Source organism: Aedes aegypti, chromosome 2 (genome assembly GCF_002204515.2).
Source record: "Aedes aegypti strain LVP_AGWG chromosome 2, AaegL5.0 Primary Assembly, whole genome shotgun sequence".
In the NCBI taxonomy this organism is placed as follows: domain Eukaryota; kingdom Metazoa; phylum Arthropoda; class Insecta; order Diptera; family Culicidae; genus Aedes; species Aedes aegypti.
The window spans coordinates 355,452,663-355,477,244 of NC_035108.1; the positions used below are offsets into that span (position 1 = coordinate 355,452,663).

A 24,582-nucleotide genomic window follows, 5' to 3' on the forward strand; every position below is an offset into this window, starting at 1 on the left:
AAATCCCTGGAGGAATCCCTGGAGGAACCCCTGGAAGAATCCCTGGAGGAATCCCTGGAGAGATCCCTGGAAGAATCCTTGGAGGAATCCCTCTGAAGAATCCCTGGACGAATCCCTGAAAGAAACCTTGACAGAATTCCTGGAGGAATCCCTGGAGGAATCTCTGGAAGAATCTCTGGAGGAATCCCTGGAAGAATCCTTGGAGGAATCCCTGGAGGAATCCCTGGAGGAATCCTTAAAACAATCCCTGGAGGAATCCCTGGAAGAATCCCTGGAGGAATCCCTAGAAGAATCCCTGGAAGAATCCTTGCAACAATCCCTGCAGGAATCCCTAGAAGAATCCCTGGAACAATCCCTAGAGGAATCCCTAGAGGAAGCCCTGAAAGAATCCCTGGAGGAATCCCTGTAGGAAGCCCTGAAAGAATCCCTGTAGGAAGCCCTGAAAGAATCCCTGGAGGAATCCCTGGAACAATCCCTGGAAGAATCCATGGAAGAATCATTGGAAGAATCCCTGGAAGAATCCTTGGAGGAATCCCTCTGCAGAATCCCTGGAGGAATCCCTGGAAAATCCCTGGAGAAGTCCCTGGAACAATCCCTGAAAGAATCCTTGGAGGAATCCCTAGAAGAATCCCTGGAGGAATCCCTGAAGAATCCCTGGAGGAATCCCTGGAGGAATCTCTGGAAGAATCCCTTGAGCAATCCCTGGAAAAATCCCTGGAGGAATCCCTGGAAGAATCCCTGGAGAAATCTCTGGAAAAATCCCTCGAAAAAACACTAAATGAATCCCTGGAGGAATCTCTGAACGAATTCCTGGAGGAATTCCTGGAAGAATCCCTGGAGGAATCCCTGGAGGAATCCTTGAAACAATCCCTGGAGGAATCCCTGGAAGAATCCCTGGAGGAATCCCTAGAAGAATCCCTGGAAGAATCCTTGCAACAATCCCTGGAGGAATCCCTAGAAGAATCCCTGGAACAATCCCTAGAGGAATCCCTGGAAGAATCCCTGGAGGAATCCCTGGAAAAATCCCTGGAAGAATCCCTGGAAGAATCCCTAGAAGAATCCCTGGAATAATCCCTGGAGAAATCCCTGGAACAATCCCTGGAAGAACCCTGGAACAATCCCTGTAAAAATCCCTGCAGGAATCCCTGGAACAATCCCTGGAGGAATCCCTGGAGAAATTCCTAGAAGAATCCCTAGAGGAATCCTTGGAGGAGTCCCTGGAACATTCACTGGAAGAATCCCTGGAGGAATCCCTGGAGGAGTCCCTGGAACATTCCCTGGAAGAATCTCTGGAGGAATCCCTGGAAGAATCCCTGGAAGAATCCCTGGAGGAATCCCTGTAGGAAGCCCTGAAAGAATCCCTGGAGGAATCCCTGTAGGAAGCCCTGAAAGAATCCCTGTAGGAAGCCCTGAAAGTATCCCTGGAGGAATCCCTGGAACAATCCCTGGAAGAATCCATGGAAGAATCATTGGAAGAATCCCTGGAAGAATCCTTGGAGGAATCCCTCTGCAGAATCCCTGGAGGAATCCCTGGAAAATCCCTGGAGAAGTCCCTGGAACAATCCCTGAAAGAATCCTTGGAGGAATCCCTAGAAGAATCCCTGGAGGAATCCCTGGAGGAATCTCTGGAAGAATCCCTTGAGCAATCCCTGGAAAAATCCCTGGAGGAATCCCTGGAAGAATCCCTGGAGAAATCTCTGGAAAAATCCCTCGAAAAAACACTAAATGAATCCCTGGAGGAATCTCTGAACGAATTCCTGGAGGAATTCCTGGAAGAATCCCTGGAGGAGTCCCTGGAACATTCACTGGAAGAATCCCTGGAAGAATCCTTGGAGGAATCCCTGGAGGAATCCTTGAAACAATCCCTGGAGGAATCTCTGGAGGAATCCCTGGAGGAATCCCTGGAGGAATCTCTGGAAGAATCCCTTGAGCAATCCCTGGAAAAATCCCTGGAGGAATCCCTGGAAGAATCCCTGGAGAAATCTCTGGAAAAATCCCTCGAAAAAACACTAAATGAATCCCTGGAGGAATCTCTGAACGAATTCCTGGAGAAATTCCTGGAAGAATCCCTGGAGGAGTCCCTGGAACATTCACTGGAAGAATCCTTGAAGGAATCCCTGGAGGAATCCTTGCAACAATCCCTGGAGGAATCCCTAGAAGAATCCCTGGAATAATCCCTGGAGAAATCCCTGGAACAATCCCTGGAAGAACCCTGGAACAATCCCTGTAAAAATCCCTGCAGGAATCCCTGGAACAATCCCTGGAGGAATCCCTGGAGAAATTCCTAGAAGAATCCCTAGAGGAATCCTTGGAGGAGTCCCTGGAACATTCACTGGAAGAATCCCTGGAGGAATCCCTGGAGGAATCTCTGGAAGAATCCCTTGAGCAATCCCTGGAAAAATCCCTGGAGGAATCCCTGGAAGAATCCCTGGAGAAATCTCTGGAAAAATCCCTCGAAAAAACACTAAATGAATCCCTGGAGGAATCTCTGAACGAATTCCTGGAGGAATTCCTGGAAGAATCCCTGGAGGAATCCCTGGAGGAATCCTTGAAACAATCCCTGGAGGAATCCCTGGAAGAATCCCTGGAGGAATCCCTAGAAGAATCCCTGGAAGAATCCTTGCAACAATCCCTGGAGGAATCCCTAGAAGAATCCCTGGAACAATCCCTAGAGGAATCCCTGGAAGAATCCCTGGAGGAATCCCTGGAAAAATCCCTGGAAGAATCCCTGGAAGAATCCCTAGAAGAATCCCTGGAATAATCCCTGGAGAAATCCCTGGAACAATCCCTGGAAGAACCCTGGAACAATCCCTGTAAAAATCCCTGCAGGAATCCCTGGAACAATCCCTGGAGGAATCCCTGGAGAAATTCCTAGAAGAATCCCTAGAGGAATCCTTGGAGGAGTCCCTGGAACATTCACTGGAAGAATCCCTGGAGGAATCCCTGGAGGAGTCCCTGGAACATTCCCTGGAAGAATCTCTGGAGGAATCCCTGGAAGAATCCCTGGAAGAATCCCTGGAGGAATCCCTGTAGGAAGCCCTGAAAGAATCCCTGTAGGAAGCCCTGAAAGTATCCCTGGAGGAATCCCTGGAACAATCCCTGGAAGAATCCATGGAAGAATCATTGGAAGAATCCCTGGAAGAATCCTTGGAGGAATCCCTCTGCAGAATCCCTGGAGGAATCCCTGGAAAATCCCTGGAGAAGTCCCTGGAACAATCCCTGAAAGAATCCTTGGAGGAATCCCTAGAAGAATCCCTGGAGGAATCCCTGGAGGAATCTCTGGAAGAATCCCTTGAGCAATCCCTGGAAAAATCCCTGGAGGAATCCCTGGAAGAATCCCTGGAGAAATCTCTGGAAAAATCCCTCGAAAAAACACTAAATGAATCCCTGGAGGAATCTCTGAACGAATTCCTGGAGGAATTCCTGGAAGAATCCCTGGAGGAGTCACTGGAACATTCACTGGAAGAATCCCTGGAAGAATCCTTGGAGGAATCCCTGGAGGAATCCTTGAAACAATCCCTGGAGGAATCTCTGGAGGAATCCCTGGAGGAATCCCTGGAGGAATCTCTGGAAGAATCCCTTGAGCAATCCCTGGAAAAATCCCTGGAGGAATCCCTGGAAGAATCCCTGGAGAAATCTCTGGAAAAATCCCTCGAAAAAACACTAAATGAATCCCTGGAGGAATCTCTGAACGAATTCCTGGAGAAATTCCTGGAAGAATCCCTGGAGGAGTCCCTGGAACATTCACTGGAAGAATCCTTGAAGGAATCCCTGGAGGAATCCTTGCAACAATCCCTGGAGGAATCCCTAGAAGAATCCCTGGAAGAATCCCTAGAAGAATCCCTGGAATAATCCCTGGAGAAATCCCTGGAACAATCCCTGGAAGAACCCTGGAACAATCCCTGTAAAAATCCCTGGAGGAATCCCTGGAACAATCCCTGGAGGAATCCCTGGAGAAATTCCTAGAAGAATCCCTAGAGGAATCCTTGGAGGAGTCCCTGGAACATTCACTGGAAGAATCCCTGGAGGAATCCCTGGAGGAGTCCCTGGAACATTCCCTGGAAGAATCTCTGGAGGAATCCCTGGAAAAATCCCTGGAAGAATCCCTGGAGGAATCCCTGTAGGAAGCCCTGAAAGAATCCCTGGAGGAATCCCTGAAAGAATCCCTGGAGGAATCCCTGGAACAATCCCTGGAAGAATCCATGGAAGAATCATTGGAAGAATCCCTGGAAGAATCTCTGGAGGAATCCCTGGAAGAATCCCTGGAGGAATCCCTGGAGAAGTCCCTGGAACAATCCCTGAAAGAATCCTTGGAGGAATCCCTGGAAAAATCCCTGGAGGAATCCCTGGAAGAATCCCTGGAGAAATCTCTGGAAAAATCCCTCGAAAAAACACTAAATGAATCCCTGGAGGAATCTCTGAACGAATTCCTGGAGAAATTCCTGGAAGAATCCCTGGAGGAGTCCCTGGAACATTCACTGGAAGAATCCTTGAAGGAATCCCTGGAGGAATCCTTGAAACAATCCCTGGAGGAATCCCTGGAGGAATCCCTAGAAGAATCGCTGGAAGAATCCTTGCAACAATCCCTGGAGGAATCCCTAGAAGAATCCCTGGAACAATCCCTGGAAGAATCCCTGGAGGAATCCCTGGAACAATCCCTGGAAGAATCCCTAGAAGAATCACTGGAATAATCCCTGTAGAAATCCCTGGAAAAATCCCTGGAACAATCCCTGGAAGAACCCTGGAATAATCCCTGTAGAAATCCCTGGAGGAATCCCTGGAACAATCCCTGGAGGAATTCCTGGAGAAATTCCTGGAAGAATCCCTAGAGGAATCCTTGGAGGAATCACTAGAAGAATCCCTGGAGGAATCCCTGAAGAATCCCTCGAGGAATCCCTGGAGGAATCTCTGGAAGAATCCCTTGAGCAATCCCTGGAAAAATCCCTGGAGGAATCCCTGGAAGAATCCCTGGAGAAATCTCTGGAAAAATCCCTGGAAAAAACACTAAATGAATCCCTGGAGGAATCTCTGAACGAATTCCTGGAGGAATCCCTGAAGGAGTCCCTGGAACATTCCCTGGAAGAATCCCTGGAAGAATCTCTGGAGGAATCCCTGGAAGAATCCCTGGAAGAATCCCTGGAGGAGTCCCAGGAACATTCACTGGAAGAATCCCTGGAGGAATCCCTGGAGGAGTCCCTGGAACATTCCCTGGAAGAATCTCTGGAGGAATCCCTGGAAGAATCCCTGGAGGAATCCCTGGAGGAATCCCTGTAGGAAGCCCTGAAAGAATCCCTGGAGGAATCCCTGGAGGAATCTCTGGAAAAATCCCTCGAAGAAACACTAAATGAATCTCTGGAGGAATCCATAAAGGAATTCCTGGAGGAATCCCTGAACGAATTCCTGAAGGAATTCCTGGAGGAATCCCTGAACGAACTCCTGGAGGAATCTCGGAGGATTTCAGAAAAAGTTTATCAAAAAATAGAAAAATTGTTGAAGGCAACCATGGAAACGGATTCAATTTCAACTTAATCGAGCAGAATCCAACCAACTTCAGCATTGCTTTCTCGCATTCTACGAATCTATATGAAAATATGTACTTACATTAAAGTCATGAACAGCCTACATTCTGCGGAAATCGGTTTCCGGAAGGAAAATTTCTGCAACTTTGATCCAACTTTACTCATTAGTAAATCAAAGCATTCCGGACTCATACGGACGGATTTAAAAAAGTATTCCGGATCTCGACTTCTCAATAAGTGAAAATCGGTTTCGAAAAATCCTTTTTTCTCTCGCTGTTCATTGGCAGGCCGAATCCACCACCTAAAAACAGAAATGTTACGCCGACAAAAATAAAAAAAATCCGGAATTCCAAAGGCAATCTGAGATGTCAGAATTTACACGTAAAATTCAGAATTATATTATAAATATCTGAATTCCTACCGACATCCTAAAATTCCTAGAAAATAACATAATTATCCTAATACCGGAATTCACACGGATATTACAAATTGCTACTGCCGGTAATCTTACCGGAATTTCAGAATTGGTGGGGTGAATGTTTTCGTAACCTCAGAATTCCTAAGCAAAACTCAAAATACCTTCCGAAATACCAAAACTCATATCGTTTTCCCATGATTTTTACTCAAAAGTAAATTACTCCATTCAATTCCGCAATCTCAAAGCATGAGTAGCAACCTCTGAAGCTAACTACCAGTAGCTTTGTAGTAAATGCTACCTTTATTCATAGCAACGCGTTGTTTGTAGTATGTTCGAAAGGTGTAGAAACGAAAATGACACAAACATGTTCCACTCGTGTTCCACATATAGCGTTTACTACCGAGATTGTAGTAAACTCAACTTTACTACATTTTATTCATACGGCCCAATATTTCAATCACTCGGTATTCGGCCGTAGGCACACACAGAGTTTCAGCAAAATATCTCAGTAAGATTTGGCAGAATCAATTATTTTTCTGTGGAACTGCTAGGGAAAAATGAAGTAACATTTGTTAGGTAAATCCGAGAACCTATTCCGGAATAAATTTGCTAATAAAGCGAAGTATGCACTTCAACAGAAAAGTAATCGCCTATCTCGATGCGTGGGAAATTTCTTGCAAGAAATGCTCAAGAAAAGCATTTTTCTTTGATCACAGTACGCAGTTGAAAAGAAATGTCATTTCAAATGGAGCTCACTGTAGGAAATTTCTTGACCATTTCTTGAGCAGAAATTTTTACTTTTCTTGAGCGAAACAGCATACTTAGCTTAAAAAGTGAACATAGAAGGAATGGATGTGAATCAGAAGGAATTTGCTTTGAAAGTACCGTAAAACGGGGTAACTTTGATAGTTTTTTCGAAGAAAACTTCAATATTTGTGCATGCTGTTTCAAAGATTTACAATTTATATTTTTAGAACAAGTACTGACACCCTAGCTATCGATTGCACTTGATAGATTGCCAAAAGATTTTTTCTGAATGGATATTTAATTTTTCATATAATCGAAAGTCGGTTTTCTGTTTTGGGGTAACTTTGATAATGGAGTATAAATCGAACAAAATTGAATGAATTACGAACATTTGTAGGGCATTGCATACCTATAGGCGTTTAACGTTATATGGAAATTTCTGACTTAGATTACAAAAATGGTCCCAGTCCCGAATTCATGTTCTACTATAACTAGGCTCGCGGGTAGGTGACGAACTCATTATGACTTTATTAAATAGTGGTCGTAGAAACAATCTGTAAGCGTTGCAAAAATACTAAAATCTTGTAAATTTTTAATATTCGCATAAAAATTATCAAATGCACTTGATTTCAACGAAAATAGCTTTGACATGAAGTGTCATACTAAAACTCTTTACTTTTGCATTAATTTTCCTTAACTGATTGACAGAAACTTCGATATTTCGTTTACTATGTTGGGGGTCTCGTACTATCAAAGTTACCCGCATTATCAAAGTTACCCCGTTTTACGGTATGAACAAGTCCCACAATATTACTTGGCTAATTTTCAAAAGATTTGAAGCCACCCTTCAACGATTCTTGAAGAGTTTCATTATACTAAAATTTTATAAAGAATATCAAAAAACTTTTTGGAACATTTCCCAAGCAACCAAAAGTTTAGATAAAAAGGGCATGTTTTGGTTTAAGCAGCTTGCTTTTTAAGTAATTAACCGAACTTGAGTTCACATAAAGTTCATTTAAGTTGCTTAAATAGAATGATGTTCACCTTAAAGTAGGGAAAAAGTTCTATCCGAACTTGTCTGAAGTTGTTATACTGCTTCGCGTTGAAAAATGGGTTAACCAACGTGCGAAGTTTGATTTTTAACCAACTTCGCAGCATCGCAACTCGATTCTCAATAGTGCGCATAATGCACACGATGAAGGGCATAGATGCGCACTACCCAACTAACATTCACTCATTTAACAAACACCATTATGGCAGTTTTATCCAGCATCATGTTTTATAACATTTTAATAATTTCCATGGCCAACCTTTGTTAAAGCATTGTTCACACAAGTTTGGAGAAACTTTAAAGCATGTCGTTGAATACCAACTTTATTTTTCAGCTTTAAAAACGTTTTACAAGCATTCAGTTCAGCTTTTATACGGCTGGTCTAAAAATATTTAAAGACTAATAAAAACAAAAAAAAATATTTTTCTAGCCACTTTATAAATGTAGTGTGCACTATTATTATGATAGTATAACAATCTTATTTAAAAATCGCCTGTATACTGGATTCGAACTCGAGACCTTCCAATCGTCAGCGGTATGCCCTGCCATCTGCGCCATCCTAGAATCGATGATTATACCGTCCAGTGCAAAATATAAACTTCTCATAGCTGAATATTGACCATGTTCGAGCTTCTATTCGACAACGTCTAATCAACACATGGTACGCTAATCTACAACTGAACAAGCATATTATTCAGCTGCTGTTTAGTGCTGATCCAAGCTTAGTTCAGTCGGCTATTTTTAGCGCACAGTGAGAAAATTTATGTCGATGTTGGTCAAAATAATGTTTATTTACACAAAGTAAAAACAGTCTGAAATGATTAATCTAATTTCGTAATAAGTTTTAGTTTGTTCAAAACTGATTAATTACCTTAAATAATTTTATAAGTTATAGTTTGATTATTTTTTTATTTGTATTTTTCATAAACCTATTACATATGCATTGAAGTAAAAGTTCTCTGTATGAATATATTTGAATCATTTGAAGGGTTAGTCCTCAGAACCCACATGAATAGAAAAATATTCGAATATTTTGATGCGATTTTTATTTTCGGAAATGGCCAAGTAAATCATTTTTCTTAGAGCACAGTATTTATTCAGTTGTGAAGAAATGTCATTTCAAATGTAGCTGGCTATAGAAATTTATTTAATCAATTCTGTCAAAGAAATTTCCATTTTTCTTGTACGGAAAAACATCCCGAGCAGGCGAAAAAAGCTTAGCAATAGAAAATATAATATGGATAGCTTAAAGTGATATTAACTTGATAGATATATGATATAAAATATCTGGAAATGATATCTAAAATAAACTACTAGAACAAAATTGGCATGTCATATTTAGATTCTGCAAAATTTTACCAATAGCTGCGGGCTATTCATTAGATCTGCATACATCAAATTTTTCATAGGTTTAGAAGTTCCAGGAACAAAATTTTGATATTGTCTTCAGATATTTTATCTCTTATGTCAATCAAGTCAATATCACGCTTTGTTTGTCAGTACTTTGCTCCTACTCGGAATACTTAGCTTAAATGTTTATTTTTGTTTTTCACAATAATTCTGCATTTCTGGAGACTGACCATGTTTATTTTCTGAACAGCAATTTCAAAAGTTTTAAGAAAGCATAATTTATGAGCTTTGAAATGCATTCGGAACTCAACACGAATTTCGGATGTTTTGTCCATTTTATGAAATTCAGCTATAGTTTGATCGCTTTTACAAGGCTTATTTGTTGCTGAACAATGTGTTTGTTAATCGTCATTTTGGCCTCTATTGGATCAACTGTTCTTATAATATACTTAAGCTGAATTAGGATTTTATAAGATACTTATTCAACTCTTATTCATGCTTATGTTAAACATGTGGGAATAGCTGAAGTGCGACGCAAGTAAAACGTTAGTTCGTCTTCTGAATATTCTTTTATACATATACATTTGTTTAGTGGAATATTGGCTTTTTGATTGGGGGAAACATGTCTTGTTCAGCTCATTTGTAGAACAATCTTGACTAGTCGAATGAGAATGTTTGGAAACGTTTAATAAGTGGCGATTCAACTTTTGTTCATTCTAATGCATAACGTTGAACATTGATCTAAGTTAGTGTTAAAAAAGCACCTTCTCAGCTCTTTATAATGCAAATTTTTTATTCAGCTGCCATTACCATTATTGAACAATAATTAAACATGCATGCTTGTTTGTGGCTCTGAATTGTTAGTTGGGTATAGCGAAGCGGCGAAGTGCATAAGTTACTTTTCCGAGCATCAAGTTTTATTAGTATCCGTTATGTTCTCTTATTCAGCGATAAAGTTTATTTGGAAGTTAAAATCTACTAGAAATAAACTTTAAACTGTAAATAAATAATAAAATAATACCGGGTACCCCCGTTGGTTTGACCACATTTAATCTGAACACTTTTTAATCTGTACCCCGCTAATTTGCACGTCGTTCAGATTAAAAATGGTTCAAACGTCATTTATCTCATGGAACGGAGTGAAGTGAGATGGAACGCCGTGGAACGGAACGCAGAATCAAAACAAAACAGTGAAAGAGGTTACCAGAAACACGTTTCTAGCACAGACAAACAGACGTAACACTTAGAACAAATCTTAATCAAAATCATAGTCACGAAGACATGTACGCCCAATGCTATAATCGGTGTGTTTGGCCGACGGGCCAACAGATGGCGGTAGTGTGTAAACGTCAAACACGAACAAAAACGATACGAGCGCTGCGGGTGGCGGATCGGCCACCTACCATATTTTTGAATCGACCGTTAAAAAGGTGGTCGATGGACAACGATGAGAGTGTGACGTCTGTTTGTCTGTGTTTCTAGGGTGACTAGATGTTCAAATTAAAAATGAACTCCGATGGTTTGCATGAGGTACCGTTCAAATTAGCGGGGGTGCACGGTATGTTAATCAGTCCAGTCCAAGGAAACCAGTGTATGGACCAATGCACGAGTTTACTATTTGACTTTTTAGCGGTGCCGTATTATTTACGTGACCATGGCAACGAGTGAATCCGGCACCGCTCAAACGTCAAATAGTGAACACGTGCATCGGTCCATTCGGCACCGCTCAAACGTCAAATTAATGAACTCGTGCATTGATCCATGACACTCCTGATTTAAAAAATTCATCCACCCAACAGAGGCTACTTGATGAGATTCACGATTTTAAACTACTGTAGTGGAGAAGCCACGTGATTTTCGCGAAATTCAAGCCTACTACTATTACCATTCCCAGCCCTGCTCTCTTCTGCGCCTACGGCAGCCAGTATCAATAGTTTAGAAATCCCGTAGGTACGAACAAGTAAAAAGTACCAGAGTCATGGGATGGTACACAAATTATGTCACGCTAAATTTCAACTTTTTCGACAACTCCCCCCCCCTTTGTCACGTTTTTTGTATGAGTCCTCCGAAATTTTTGTAAGGCTTGTCACGCTTGGCTTGACCCCCTCCCCTTCCTCGGAGCGTGACGTAATTTGTGCATGACCCCTAAGGAATAATCACTTGAGATAAGTAGACATGACACTTGAGTTGGCTACAAATCTGTTGGAAATTATTCAAATAATTTATGAAATAATAAGTTTTCTTGGAAAAAATAGAGTTTACGCAAAAAAATAATTTTGCAAAAACATTATGGCCGGTTTTGTTACATTATTCCACACCAGGTTAAAATTTTGCCATTCATTTGAGGAAAATTTGGCCATGCCGAAATTTTTTGAAAGTCAAGCCTTATTTTTCGACAAAAATAAAAACCCGCTATGTACTGTCTGAGTTATTCCTTTAGTAATTTTGTCTATTCTTTCAATTTTTTTGGACATTATATGTGTTGGTGTGGACCACCTAAGCCAAAGTTCTTGAAAAGCATAGAAACAAAATACTATTTAATCGATTCATAAGCTTGATTTGTAGTTTGGAGTATCTCCACAGACTTAAAGAGTAAGACCATATACTTAAAGATTAAGACCTTGGACTGTCGAAGAAACGTTTTTAAATTTTGGGGACCAGTCCGGTACCATAGACTTAAAGAGTCTATGTTATGTCTATGTTATCTAGTGGTCCGGATGGTATATGGTACGATAGGAGTGACGTCATATGTTTACAACCAAATTCGAAGTTTACACCAGTAAAGAGCCTGCCTCGTTAATTTTTATGCCGTGGCTGGTCAATCTCTGCCTTCCAAAACAAATGAAGGGCTACTTAGCCTTATAAAACCATGGTAAAAGTTGGTTTTCATGACTGCTATGATGGTCTCTTAAACCGCGATTGCACTGGGTATCAGTGTTGTGAAAAACTCAATTTCTCACAACTCACGCTTGAGATTTTTCAAGCGTGAGTTGTCAATCATGCAACTCAGCAGTCAAAAAATCATGGATGAGTTGGCTCACCTTTTTAACTCATTGTCTCGTATTTCCACAGTTTACTCACACACGGCAATAATTTCTTGTTAGTCTGGTAAAATTATGTTAATCCTTTCTAACGTAAACAACAACATTCGGGTTTCACGAGTTTTTGACGGGTTTTGCGACTGAATCATTTTTTACGGTTTGAGTTGATTGAGTTGATTTTGCATCAAAATCTCAAGCGTGAGATTTGCGAAGCAGAACGCTTATGAGTTTGCTCTCACGGGAAAGCGTATTGATTGATATTTTGAGTGTGAGTCTATCAACACTGCTGGGTATTCTAAAATTCTACAACTCTCCCAACTCGATAATCCATTCAATAGAGGGTTGAGACTGTATTTTTTAATAAATGGTCGGCGTAAAGTTAGAGTGGACCATGTGACATTTTTCATGTTTTGAGAAAAATTGGCTTGAAGTCTAACGCTTTGTATTTTTTTAACTGGTTAAAATTTCGTTAAATATAATGTGAAGTGATAATCATGAAAAATCATAATCCAAACCTCTGATAGAACGATTTTTTCTTGGTCCACTATGACTGAACTAAAGACCACCGTTCAGTGAGTTGGTTCACTCTGACTGAACAATTTCTAGGAAAATAACAACCATTGAATGCTTCCATGGTCAAACTGGGTGCATACCTCTAAGATAAACAGATCATCAAGATCCGTTGACATCAGTATCGCAAATTCTTTAATAATCCATATCGTCAATCCCGAAATCAGTGGCATTTTAATAGTTTGAAAATTAAGGTTTTGCAGAGTCAGGGCATTGAAGACCAGAAATATTCAAATATGCGTTCAGTCAGAATGGACCATGTAAAAATCTAGAGTACGGACCAAAATATATTGGTCCAATAAGCGAGTTCTAGGACATTCCATACATACTCCATAGAGCTATCATAAACTTCTATCTGACTCTGGAATAGGCTCAAAAAATGCAATAATCAACCAGTTTATTGCTTTTCAACACTTGGTCAGCTCTGTCTGCACATTAATTGTTGCAATTTCTGACCACCCATCCCGTTATGTTAAATGGCAAAAAATCATAATCAAATGCATCGAATTAAGTAACATTTATGAATTTCTATTGATGGATGGGTAGAATAATCATTATATGTAGAAATTTCTGACAAATCTGTTGAAATGTTTTTCATTTCTTCGCATTCCTCAGCGCGCTGATTATTTCCGCTGTTATGGTAATAAGCACTTGGTCCACTCTGACTGCATACTTTTATCGCTTTTTATTGATCATCCAAAGAAAAGTTATTACATATCTCTCGCTATTTACAGCATTCATCAAATCTGATCGTAGGGAAATGAAGATAAGGTAATTTCGCATCTTATGTAAGGATAATCCAATTTTTCCAAGTTTTGTACTTGGTCCCTGTAGTATTAGAGATTGAGTACAGAATGAAAAAACGAAAAGCAGTTCGCTCAGTTGTTCGATCAGTGGGCGGTCGCAAGACGAAGAGATATGTTTAACGAAAACCAAGCGAACTGCTTTTCGTTTCTTCATTCTGTACTCAATCTCTAATACTATGCAGTCCCCTCTGACTCAAGGCCGACCAAATGATACCGACATTAAAGCACTACGATCGAGATTACGTCTGTTTTAAATTTTAGAAACCTTAGCATATGAAAATCATGTGTTTATAGATTAGAAGAATAGTTCCGTAGTAGGGTAGGAGTATGCTTTCGGATTTGATAGAGAACACGGTCTGTTATCTTGATTTTACTATTTATATAGTTTTTTTTTTGTTTATTTCCTATAAAAATATTGTTTTCATTCTCACCTAGTTATAAATGTAACAAAAGGAATTTTTGTCGTAAAGTTTAGTTTGGTTTGGTTTGTCTATGTAAGTTAAATAAAATTCGGTTCTTTATTTGTAGTACATATATAGCTTCTGTAGTGTTGCTAACGGTAAAGAAGAGTATGAGCAAATATTTGAAAAAAAAAATTGTTCAGGAGATCAACACTATGAATTGGCACGAACGCTAGTCGGCGTAATGGACTATAATGTACAGTTCTGGTTAAACTGTACGAATATTTCCTCTTTGATTGAATTCTTGTATTTTCTGAATAACATAGACAGAAATAAGGGAAAGTTAATCAAACAACATTTACCAAAGGAGTAAATAGTGGATTCCTTGTGTCAAAATATGAATATAGGTAATTTTAACAATAACAACGTTTATGCTTAATCCGATTAAACAATTTGTTCGCTTACACATGTTCGTGTGTTGCATCAGCGGTAGAATTATGTTCTGAACTCGCGGAGGCCAACAAATTGGGTTGCAGTAGTTTCCACTCCCGTTTGAGTATGAGGCAAAACGTACAAAGATTGCAGAGCTCCAAAAGGCCTATAGGAATTGCATCTGGTTTGTCCTTTCTAAAGACCACGTGGGAGGTACAGACGCAAGCACTGCGTATGGTAGGAAACGTTTGCATTTTATTAAATGTTATACAAACAACATAAAACATTTAACAACAATCATATAAATTTTTATGGTTTTGTGCATCAACTGCGATTTTTTCTGTGTTTTACGGCCACGATGCCGTTGGTTTCATACAAAAGAGAGGAATTTTGTACACATTAACGTTACAAATCACACCTATGGATGTTACGGCTTTCGGTTTTTGTCCGCGTTGCTTCGTTTCTATTGGATACATTGGATGTTATGTGGTAGCGCCTACTATTTCTAATAAATCGTGTGAAATTCACTCGCGTGAAAAAAGAGTTGGTACGGGAATTTTGTCGGAGTCAATTTGATTCTATTGCAGCGGAACCAGTGAACAATACAAAATTGGACTTGAAACGTAAGGGTTTTGCTCGGTTGTTTGCCGCCATTTTGATACGTAGGTATGTATATAAAACGCTTAATGACAATCATTGACAACAATAATGGTGGACTGGTAACTCGGTGTTGCTTGCCTTCGTTAGGGTTTTGCGGAATAGGTTTACCATCGCTTGAAATTTATATTGTTACTCATTCCAGCGCGAAGCAATGTTTGATAAGATTATGAATAAGTTATTTTTTACAGAAAGTTTGAGAACTAACAAAGAATAGTATATGAGCTTTGGCTTCGGTTCACAGTTCAGTTACAGTCTGTTATTACATCGTAATGTATTTTAATGCTTTCTAGGATTTTCGTTTAAAAGATGTTTCTTGCAGTAGTTATCAAGTTAAAAATGTTGGTCATTTTGTTTTTTTTTGTCTGAAGAATGAGTTAGAGTGATTCAGTTATGATAATCAAAGTGAGTTGACAAACTGCTATAATGCGTTCTTGGAATACTTTTCAATTGGTTTAAGGCCATTACGAAGGAGAGTCTACTGTTGTTGACTTGCTGCTGATGTTGGTTAAAAGTTGTATATGTATCTTATAAAATTTTCTTTTCTCGCTATGTATCATGTTAGAAAATTACAAGCTTTGCTGAGAGACTTTTCATCCACAGAAGTAGTTTAAAAGCTGATTGTATAAAAATATGGGATTCTCTTAAAGATGATACAAAAGTTAACTTTCATTTCCATGTTTTCCCATGTATTGTAACTTTGAATCCCAAAATCACGCGTTTCTGTCTTTCTTCTAACGTTTCTCAATCCGAGCAAACAACACCGAGTTGGGTTTACATTTTTTCATATATAAATTTCACATTCAACAAAGTAATAATTACCGTCTTTTAAAGACGTCTGTGACTGCATTACAACAATTAACCACTGTTCTTTCACTGTATCACACTTTGGTTTTATCTTTAACTACTAGTTTTTCAAATTTTCAAGGTAATATGTATAAATCTTCATTTTTTTCGCTATAAGAAGTCTATGTTAATCAAATTTACTTATTTCTTTTAAAGAATCTCTTCTTCACTGGTGTACGACCATAATAAACCTCTCCTTCAAAAAATATATAGTAAGTAACAAATGGAATATGTATAAATGTATGATTTTCATCTCTTCTACTATAAGTATGGATGTGTACGTTTCATGTGTGTAAAAGTGTTCGCGTTTGGGTGTGTGAGAAAGGGGAAAGAGTGAATTCGGTATGTTTGTGTGTGTGTTTTTCAATGCCTATTAGGGTTATCTTATACTTAGAGATTCCGAAAGAAGTGTTCCACACATTCTTTGCAATTGGGATTAACTATTTGAGTTTTAGAACATGTCATCTTTTCTGGTTTTAATTTACAATTTTTTTTCTTCTTGATTTGATGATGGCGATGAGTTGACGAACGATTTTGGCTACGTTTTGCCGGCTTCTATTTAACAATTCAAATGAGAGGTGAGGGTTTTTATATCACTGTAACTGTAGAATCATCGTAACGTATAAAAGGGCGCCGGATTGAAATTCTCACCATATAGGATACATTAGAGATTACATTTCTCGTTACATTTTCGCCATTACATCTGTCTCAATACATATGCGTTAACCACTTTCTAACACACTAACGCCGAACAAAAAATGGCGAGCCGCGGAGTAGAAACAGAAACACAAACCGACGACCTGTTCACATTCACTATACAGCTAGTCGACTAATTACAGCGTTTCTTAACTTCTATAATGGAAAACATTTGGTTTTGTTCTTAAGGTTACCCAGGGATTGACTTCGAGCCTTCCGCAAACGATCACCGCCGGTCGAAACCGGGGCTGCAACCGTCGGTCGATTCGACTCTGAAGCTTTATGTTTATCTACCTTATTACTCTTGTTATCTACTACGGATACTACTTTGGCACTATCGTGTTGCGTTTTGAGTTGGTCCTCGGTATGTCTGGTTATCTTTATATCTTCCTCGTCTAGGTTGATGGGCTCTAGTTTCTGCATTGAGTAGCGAGTGGGTAGGTCGATCACAATAGGCGTCACAATCACGTCCAGGGGCCCCAGTTGAACTGCCTGCTGATCATCGTCTTCCTCTTCGCCGTATACAGGACTTCCAGAGTAGCTAGCGGCACGGGACTCCGTTTCGGCACGCGAAAACAACAGGTCGAATTCTTTGGTTATTTCGTTCGTGAAATCCGATATCGTGGGATCCATCGTGTACGGTTCTTCGTCCAGATCGATTATTGTATACTCACTCGTTGACGGATTTGGATTCTCCGTTTGAGCCATTTCTGAATTAGGTACTACAGTCTCTCGTGGTTCAGTTGGAGTTTTGCTGTCGGTTTCTTCCGCCAAATGAGTTTTCAGCAGCTCATTCATGGTTTCGTCCGAGAACGATCCATCAGGAGTTAACGTAAAGTCCTCGATGTTCCAGTTCTTGATTTGCTTAATCTCACCTGATCCATCATTTGCTCCATTTGCAAGCGTTTCTTCGAATATTTCACTTTTTAGCGATAGGCTTAGTCTCGACGTGCTACAGCTGTCTAGGTTAGCGTTTTTAACCGTATCAAATGCGTAGTCCGTCAAAGTGGATTTATTCAACGTACCACTGGAGTTACTTAACAATTCCAATGAGGCAGTGCGCTCCAGTGCCGTCAGACAATCCGACTTTAAGAAATACGGATCAAGCGACGAACTCCGCCCAGTATTGTCTAAATCACCTTTTGAGCTTAGGATGCTCTCTTTGGAGCATATCTTATAAATGGTCAGTGTATCCTGATCTCTACCCGTGTCGATCGGCTCCAGATCTTCTTCCGAGACCTCGAACTCATCATCGACGTTGTCGAACTCGTTATTACTATGGTGAAACAGGAAATCATGTATGATCAACTTCTTTGACTCATTCTGAGGCATCAAGTAGATCTCATCACAGTCAGAATCCATCGATGTGGCCATATCGATTTGCGGTGGTTGTAAACTCTCATCAATGATCGCTATTCCTCGTTCACAATGCTCTTCCTCATCTTCTTCTTCCTCCTCTTCTTCTTCTCCCTCTTCCTCCTCCTCCTCTTCTTCCTCCGTTTCCTCTTCATCTTCCATCACTTCCTCATGGTACTGATAGGCCTCCACTACAGTACCGTCCTCTCGCACCAGATTACCCTGGTAGTAAATATTCTCTATGCTAAGATTTTCTAAATCTTCCTCATAATACTGCTCATCGTACAGAAACTGATTGTAATCCTCCACCTCGTATTCGTCCTTCTGCTCTTCATCCGGATAGCATGTATCGTCATAACTGTCTTCATTCTCGTACAACGTATCGGTTCTGAAGGAGAATTTCGGTTCGCTTTTCTGTCGCAGTAGCTTGAAGTTTCGTCGCTTATACTTCCGTATCGCTCCCAGGCTACGGTTCGGATCGTACTGTCCCGAGTGCGGTCCTTCCTGACCGTCTCCCTGATCACCTCGCAGCGCTTCGTGTTTGTATAGCCCGCTGAAATCCTGGGAACAAAATTTCTCGTACAGTTCCATGGCGCTGAGCCGCACGCTCCCCGTCGTATTGTAGAATGCCTCTGAGAGTGGCGATGTACACGTAGTTTCCAGATTCAGGCACGCTGTGCTATTGTTTTTCAGCGACTTTTTCGAACCCTTGGTAGACTTGGTTCGGAAGTAGCTGATCTCGTTGTTGGATTTGGACTTGTTCGGGGAGGTTTTCCCATTGCCGTTAGTAGCGGCGTTGTTGCTTGTTGGGAATAGAAACTTCTTTCCTTTGAGGGTGAACACGTTGCTTTTCTTCGTACCGAAGAGGGAAGACTTGGAAGAGGTGATCGATACTTTGGACTGCGAGTGGTAGGATTTGACGGGCGATCGTATGGCTGGCTCTGTGGTTGTCTTTGCCGGTGAGGTTTTGCCTTCAAAGAAAATGGTCTCCTTGAAGTTTGGTTTATTCTTCTTGTCGTACAGAGCCGAAGTGCTGAAACGCTTGCACTTGAGCAGTTTGTTCATCTTTTTGAATCGGCCGAGATTTTTCTCGAAGATATGACCGAAGGAACCGTCCACCGAAGGGTGTTTGCTACCGTCCGACGAGGTTCCTAGCTCTAGCTCCGTCGGCCGGTCTGCGCTTCGTTTGGATTTCAGGTCCGTTTCGCTAGATTTTCGTGTGATGTTGGTTTCCGTACTCTTTGATCTTTCTTTCTCTTTCTTCGTATCTTCTTCAGGTCTAAGTGCTGGTTTTGCAGAGCTCCCACTTTCTTCTGGCTCCTGATCTTTCTCTTCGAAAATGTCAAACGTATTCTCGTAACTTTGATTTTTCCACGTGTTGTAGTCAGGTTGTTTCTTCCCCACCTCGTCTAGGGTATCGCTATCGCTTTTGTATTCTCGCTGGAGGTTGTTCTTCAAATGCATCTTGTAGTCGGCTTCCATTTGCTCCAACTCCATCGTGTCGGAGAACACCGTGTCGATTTCGTCCGTTGAAATGTTTTTCGAACTTTCGTCGGTCGATTTGTGCGTTTCCGAGGATGGATTGCTGCTACGGTACTCGGCGAACTCTCGCCGCTTCTCGTGTGTCGGTGTGTATTGCGAGCTCGACAGGCTCGATTCCTTCTCGTAGATGTTGCCCTTGAGGAACTCCGAATCGGTTCGGATGATCTTCTTGGACTTGCGCAGAATCGGTTTGCGCAACGGCGAGTGCGACTGGTTGAGCTTCATAGTTCTACTATCTTCTAATGATTTGTTCTTCGGAATTGTGTCGATCGTCTTTTGCGCGTTCTCGTTCAGCTCGGAATTGCTATTGGATTTGATAATCTTCTCTATGCTAGATTGAACACTCGATTCTTTAGTAATGTAGGAACCCGTACTTAGGCTTCGGCTTTTGGCGGCTTTCAGTTGCTGTTGCTGTTGTTGCAGCACCAGTGGATGATTGGGTGGCAGGTGATGATGAGGCGATAGGTGGATGATTTCGGTGTTTTGCTTCAACAGTGTTGGACCGTTACCCGGTCGGATAACGCCACTGAGCTGTTGTTGCTGTGGTGGATGATCGGTCGTATCGGTACCGGCATTGGTCAAAGGAGCTCCGAAGGTTGCCGTAGCTATGCATGGGACCAATCCGATACCGATACCACCGGCGGCACTACCTATGACAGTGGTAGAGACCTCGTCAACGGTTTGGGCAAACAGTTGGTTACCGATGATGCGTTCGTTCAGGTTCATCGTTTTCTGACTGAGTCGCGAGATTTCGTTGGTGATGTCGAACGTGCCGACGGTTTTGAGCCGGTCCAGCCGGCCGCGATTACACTTCCGCGGTGGATCATTACCACCTAGACTGTACAGGCGGCCTTTCTTCTTGCGTTCGAAAATCTTCCCGTTCTTGTCGATAACAAACTTTTTGTCGTCAAACGATTGACAGTGGTCGTAGGACTCTCCGCGTTGTAGTTTTCTGATTGACTTTTCCACGATTACACGACCTGCGTTCGATAGTTCTTTGGAGAGTTCGGAATTTGAGTACTCGGGGGTCAGCGGAATGCTTTTGCCCCGGCCAAATTCAATAAACCTGGAAAGAGATGAAGCTTGTGAGTAGGGGCCAGATACATTGAATACTGTGTTAGGGAAGATCCAAATATGACGTCCATCGATTTTCGGGATTTCAAGCTCCCCCCCCTCCCCCTTGTGTCACGCTTTTTCCAATACCTACATGTACTGTCACACTTTTGTAGGCACCCCCCCTCCTCCCCTAAATGGTGGACGTCATTTTTGGAAGAACCCCTATTGTAGATGAGAGCATGAACGTATGTAAAATGATTTTTAGCATAGATAAAGACATAATGTACCAGATCAACATTTAATGTAATAACCAATAGTTCTATTTGATAATGCATGTGAGTTCTAAGAGATATGAAGATTTGAGAAATTTGTATACAATAATATTTGTAAGAACTTAAAACTTGCGGAATTCGAAATTATCATTTAACATATGCACGACGGAAATATGATCGGTTTATGTCTGTTTGTATGAAGTATATGTATTTTTATACTTATATAGACATACATAGCGACCGTGACATAATCTAAATTTAATGAAAAAAAAAAAATAAATAAAATAAAATTTTTCTCCATTGACTTAAAAGGGAGGTCGAAGCACTCTTTTAAGATTTTAGTTTAAGTTACGCTAATGTGTGTCTCGTTACTAGGAGCGGCTCTTGTTTTATATTTCTTTACGAAAGACAGTGCTCGTGTTGCCACGTTTTTATTTGTGCTTTTCAGCTTAGTGTTTTACGAGTCTTAAAAAAACAAGACACGGACACCATTTAGCCATTTAGCTGCACAGACTGTAACTTAACACTAGACAATGGACGACGATGTCACGATGCGCTCATTGTCTGACGACAAATTTCTTTACAAATGTTTTTATAAATTCCTTTATATATTTTCTTGAATTACTTTTCAAATTACTTTTAAAACTCTTCCAGGAAATTGTTCATATTTTTCAAATATCAACAAAAACTAAAATTTTAGAAAACAACGTTTGAAAATTAGAACTGACGTAACTTTTAGCTGGAAGGTCTTGAGGTTTTTCAGTGAGATGAATATTGTTATGATATGATGTCAAATCTGATACACTTAGATTTATTTTTGAATGGGTTACAATCATTAATGGATATATTTTCGGGAATGCAATGAAAATTTTCAAAAATATTTATTTTTATCACGTTTTTTGCATGATGTTCATTTCACCACCAAAAGCTGTTTATTTTACCCACATAGTGCAGGTAAAATTAATATTTGCATCGTTTTTTGCAAGCGATAAAAATATGTGAAAATTTAGTTATTTCAGTCTGAATTTATGTCGCTGCTATAGATAACATCCCTATTTTTGATGTGGCGTGATAGAAGTATACAATTTCCACGTTTTTTTTTTCTTTACGGAACAAGATGGTATCCTTAGTGTGTTCATTTTACCATCCCATCCCCTATTAACCAAGACATTTCTCTAGAAATTATTTCTAGTATTTGCTATGGAAATTTACAAGAGTTTCTCGAATAACTTCCAGTGGTGGAAAGGGTCGCATCATGAAGCAACTCTCACGAGTGTAAACCAGAGCAAAACAAACATCACAGACTTGCGAACAAACTTGGAGTGAGTTAGTTCGCACCGGCCTGTTCGGAAGAGCATACTAAAAGCAATAGTAAAACGTTCACGAACTTTTACTCGCGAGCAACTGGCTAAGGTGTGGATTATGGATTTGCCAGACATATTAAGTGTATATACATCAAATCTACAGTAAACTACCAGTTTGTAGCCAAAAACCTCTGAAAACCCGAAATCTTGGAGGGAAAATAGCTTTTCACAATAGCGCAATGGACTCTGAACAGCTTTGAAGAAGCTCCCGAATCCCTATAGCTTCGGTTACTCGAAAGCACGACAGATGCGAGTAAATCAGCATTCTGATCCTCGCGAGCATTGAAATTTGTTTTTGTTCCAATTCAGCAAACATGTTCGTCTCGTTCCATCACTGATAACTGGTACAGTCAAACCTCTATGAGTCGATATCTGAAAGGACCATCGAAGTATTGAGTTATGGAACAGAAATGCTTTGGAAATCCGTTTGAAGGGTCTATCGTACACAGAAAAAAATATATAAATTTCAATGTAGTGTAAACTGAACTCTACTGTGAAAATAAATCAAATTCGTGTATTGTTACAGCAGAATGCTAACTTAAATGAATATACATTCAATTTTCAACTGAAAACGCTTGAATATTACATGATCGTGTAAATTTAAAGTGAATTGGATTGAAAAATAATGGTTTGGTCGTTTAAATTTAGGTTTATTTTGATGCTCCAAATATGTGCATGAAAATAAACTTAAATTTACAACATTTTTTTAGCTGTGTAGTAACCATGAATTTCTGATTTTAGTATGATTCCATGAGTCGATATCGAGTCATGAAACATCGATTCATGGAGGTTTCACTGTATTCTTTTTGAATTTGAACGAGGAAGAAATTACCCAAGGAATTCTTCTAGTGAGTTATGAAGAAATTGTTCTGATTTGACAGCGATAACAAAATCTTTTTTAATATTTTTTCTTAGAAATTCTTCTAGACAATATTTCAATAACTTTTCAAGGACTTTTCCCAAACGATACTCGCGCGAATCAATTTCATGAACATTACAGCTTCAGATTAAATAACTATTGAGTTACTCTTTCAAATGAATGCTGAATAATTTGCTCCATTTCGCCCATGTTTATTTTAGAGGAACGTAAACTAACCCGTTTTTCAGCATGAATATCACATGATTCCAAAGATATAAGATATATATTTTATTGAGTCAAACAACTTTGTAGAATATAAGAAAGTGTCAAACACTCCTCCCAGACAAAGATAAAATTAAAAAAAAAAACTGTTTTTAGGGTTTTTTTTTATTTTCTTTATTAGTATCATCCCAAACATTACATTCATTTCTTATATCTAGGTGTTCTGTGTTATTAGAGAACACTATCATCCTAATTTAGTAAAACAAATTTAAGTTTTTATTAACATTTTGTTAGCAACATATTACATTTCATTTGTCTGGTTTTAAGGGATTATTCGCAAAAATGTCTCTCAACTCTTGAAATTAAATAGATAGAGCTGAAGTAGGTTCAACAAATTTCAGGCAGTAACATCACCTACAACTTTTCCGAAAACAGAAAGCCATGCTGGAGGAGTCTGGGTTCGATTCCCTGTCGGTCTAGGATCTTTTGGTAATGGAAATTTTCTTGACTTCCCAGGGCATAGAGTATCATCGTACCTGCAACACGATATACGACTGCGAAAATGGCAACTTAGGCTAAGAAGGCAGTTAATAACTGTGGAAGTGCTCATAAGAACACTAAGCTGAGAAGCCGGCTCTGTGCCAGTGAGGACGTAATGCCAATAAGAAAAAGAAAGTCCTCACTGCCAAAGGACGAAGCCTACGTGCCATCTGTGGTAGATTGCAAAAAAGTTTGGATATTTTTTCTTCATTCTTGCAAAGATTGAAATAGTTTTTGAGAACAGTTGTGGGAAATATTCTAATATTTTTTGGAAAAATAGTGTTGGAATACCTAGCTAGCTGGGAATATGCTTAAATAACGTTTTAAGCTTTGACTGAAACGTTGTTTTAAATGATTTCTAGGATAGCTAAATTTTGTTAAAGCTAGTGCTGAAATATCGTGATGATGCGTGGATATAGAAAAAGTGACAAAAAGTGTAATAGAAACGAAACATAAATCAACTTACCAACAAATTCAAAATATTCTAAATTCAAATAACAAAAACAAAAACTCCTGTAAAAAAAGGAAACTTTGAGAGAAAAATATAAAGACAACGTAAAATAATATAAACAATACCATATATCAAATTAAGTTAAAAAACTATAGAACTGATCACTTGACATTGAAACTTACCACAGATCATCGTGTAAATCGCATTCTCACTTCTTTTCCTTCAAGTCTTTATTCAAATAGTGTAGAACGTAGTGTAAAACTAAGTCGTAGCAGTATTTATACTCAGTCTGAAAAACAAGATGTGGACACAAAAAAAAACGAGAGAAAAGCAATCAATTTTCATCGAAACCGTCCGTCGTCGTCATAACTGGATGCCATGGGAAA

The 24,582-nt window shown here is 39.8% G+C and overlaps 2 protein-coding genes across 4 annotated transcripts in view; both read right to left on the reverse strand.

Annotated features, from left to right (window-relative positions):
• Window positions 1-13,861: 13,861 nt before the first annotated feature.
• Window positions 13,862-24,254, reverse strand: LOC110676873. The gene is made up of 2 exons (XM_021846354.1): window positions 24,212-24,254; window positions 13,862-20,498 (listed from the first exon to the last, which is right to left on the reverse strand). Exon 2 carries the CDS (start codon window positions 20,156-20,158, stop codon window positions 16,691-16,693), a length of 3,468 nt encoding a protein of 1,155 aa, XP_021702046.1. The 5' UTR covers window positions 20,159-20,498; window positions 24,212-24,254; the 3' UTR covers window positions 13,862-16,690.
• Window positions 24,234-24,582, reverse strand: part of LOC5563856 (receptor-type tyrosine-protein phosphatase kappa) — a 516,995-nt gene continuing 516,646 nt past the window's right edge. For all 3 annotated transcript variants that reach the window (XM_021846357.1, XM_021846358.1, XM_021846356.1), the window contains 2 exons: window positions 24,379-24,485; window positions 24,234-24,274 (listed from right to left, as the gene is read on the reverse strand). In XM_021846357.1, coding sequence (XP_021702049.1) covers window positions 24,405-24,485 — 81 coding nt within the window. In that variant the 3' untranslated portion in view covers window positions 24,234-24,274; window positions 24,379-24,404. The remainder of the gene's footprint in view (window positions 24,275-24,378; window positions 24,486-24,582) is intronic.

What these genes read in the sequence shown, in the direction of transcription:
- LOC110676873 (XM_021846354.1), bottom strand. Translation starts at nt 20,158, where the DNA reads ATGAACCTGAACGAACGCATCATCGGTAACCAACTGTTTGCCCAAACC.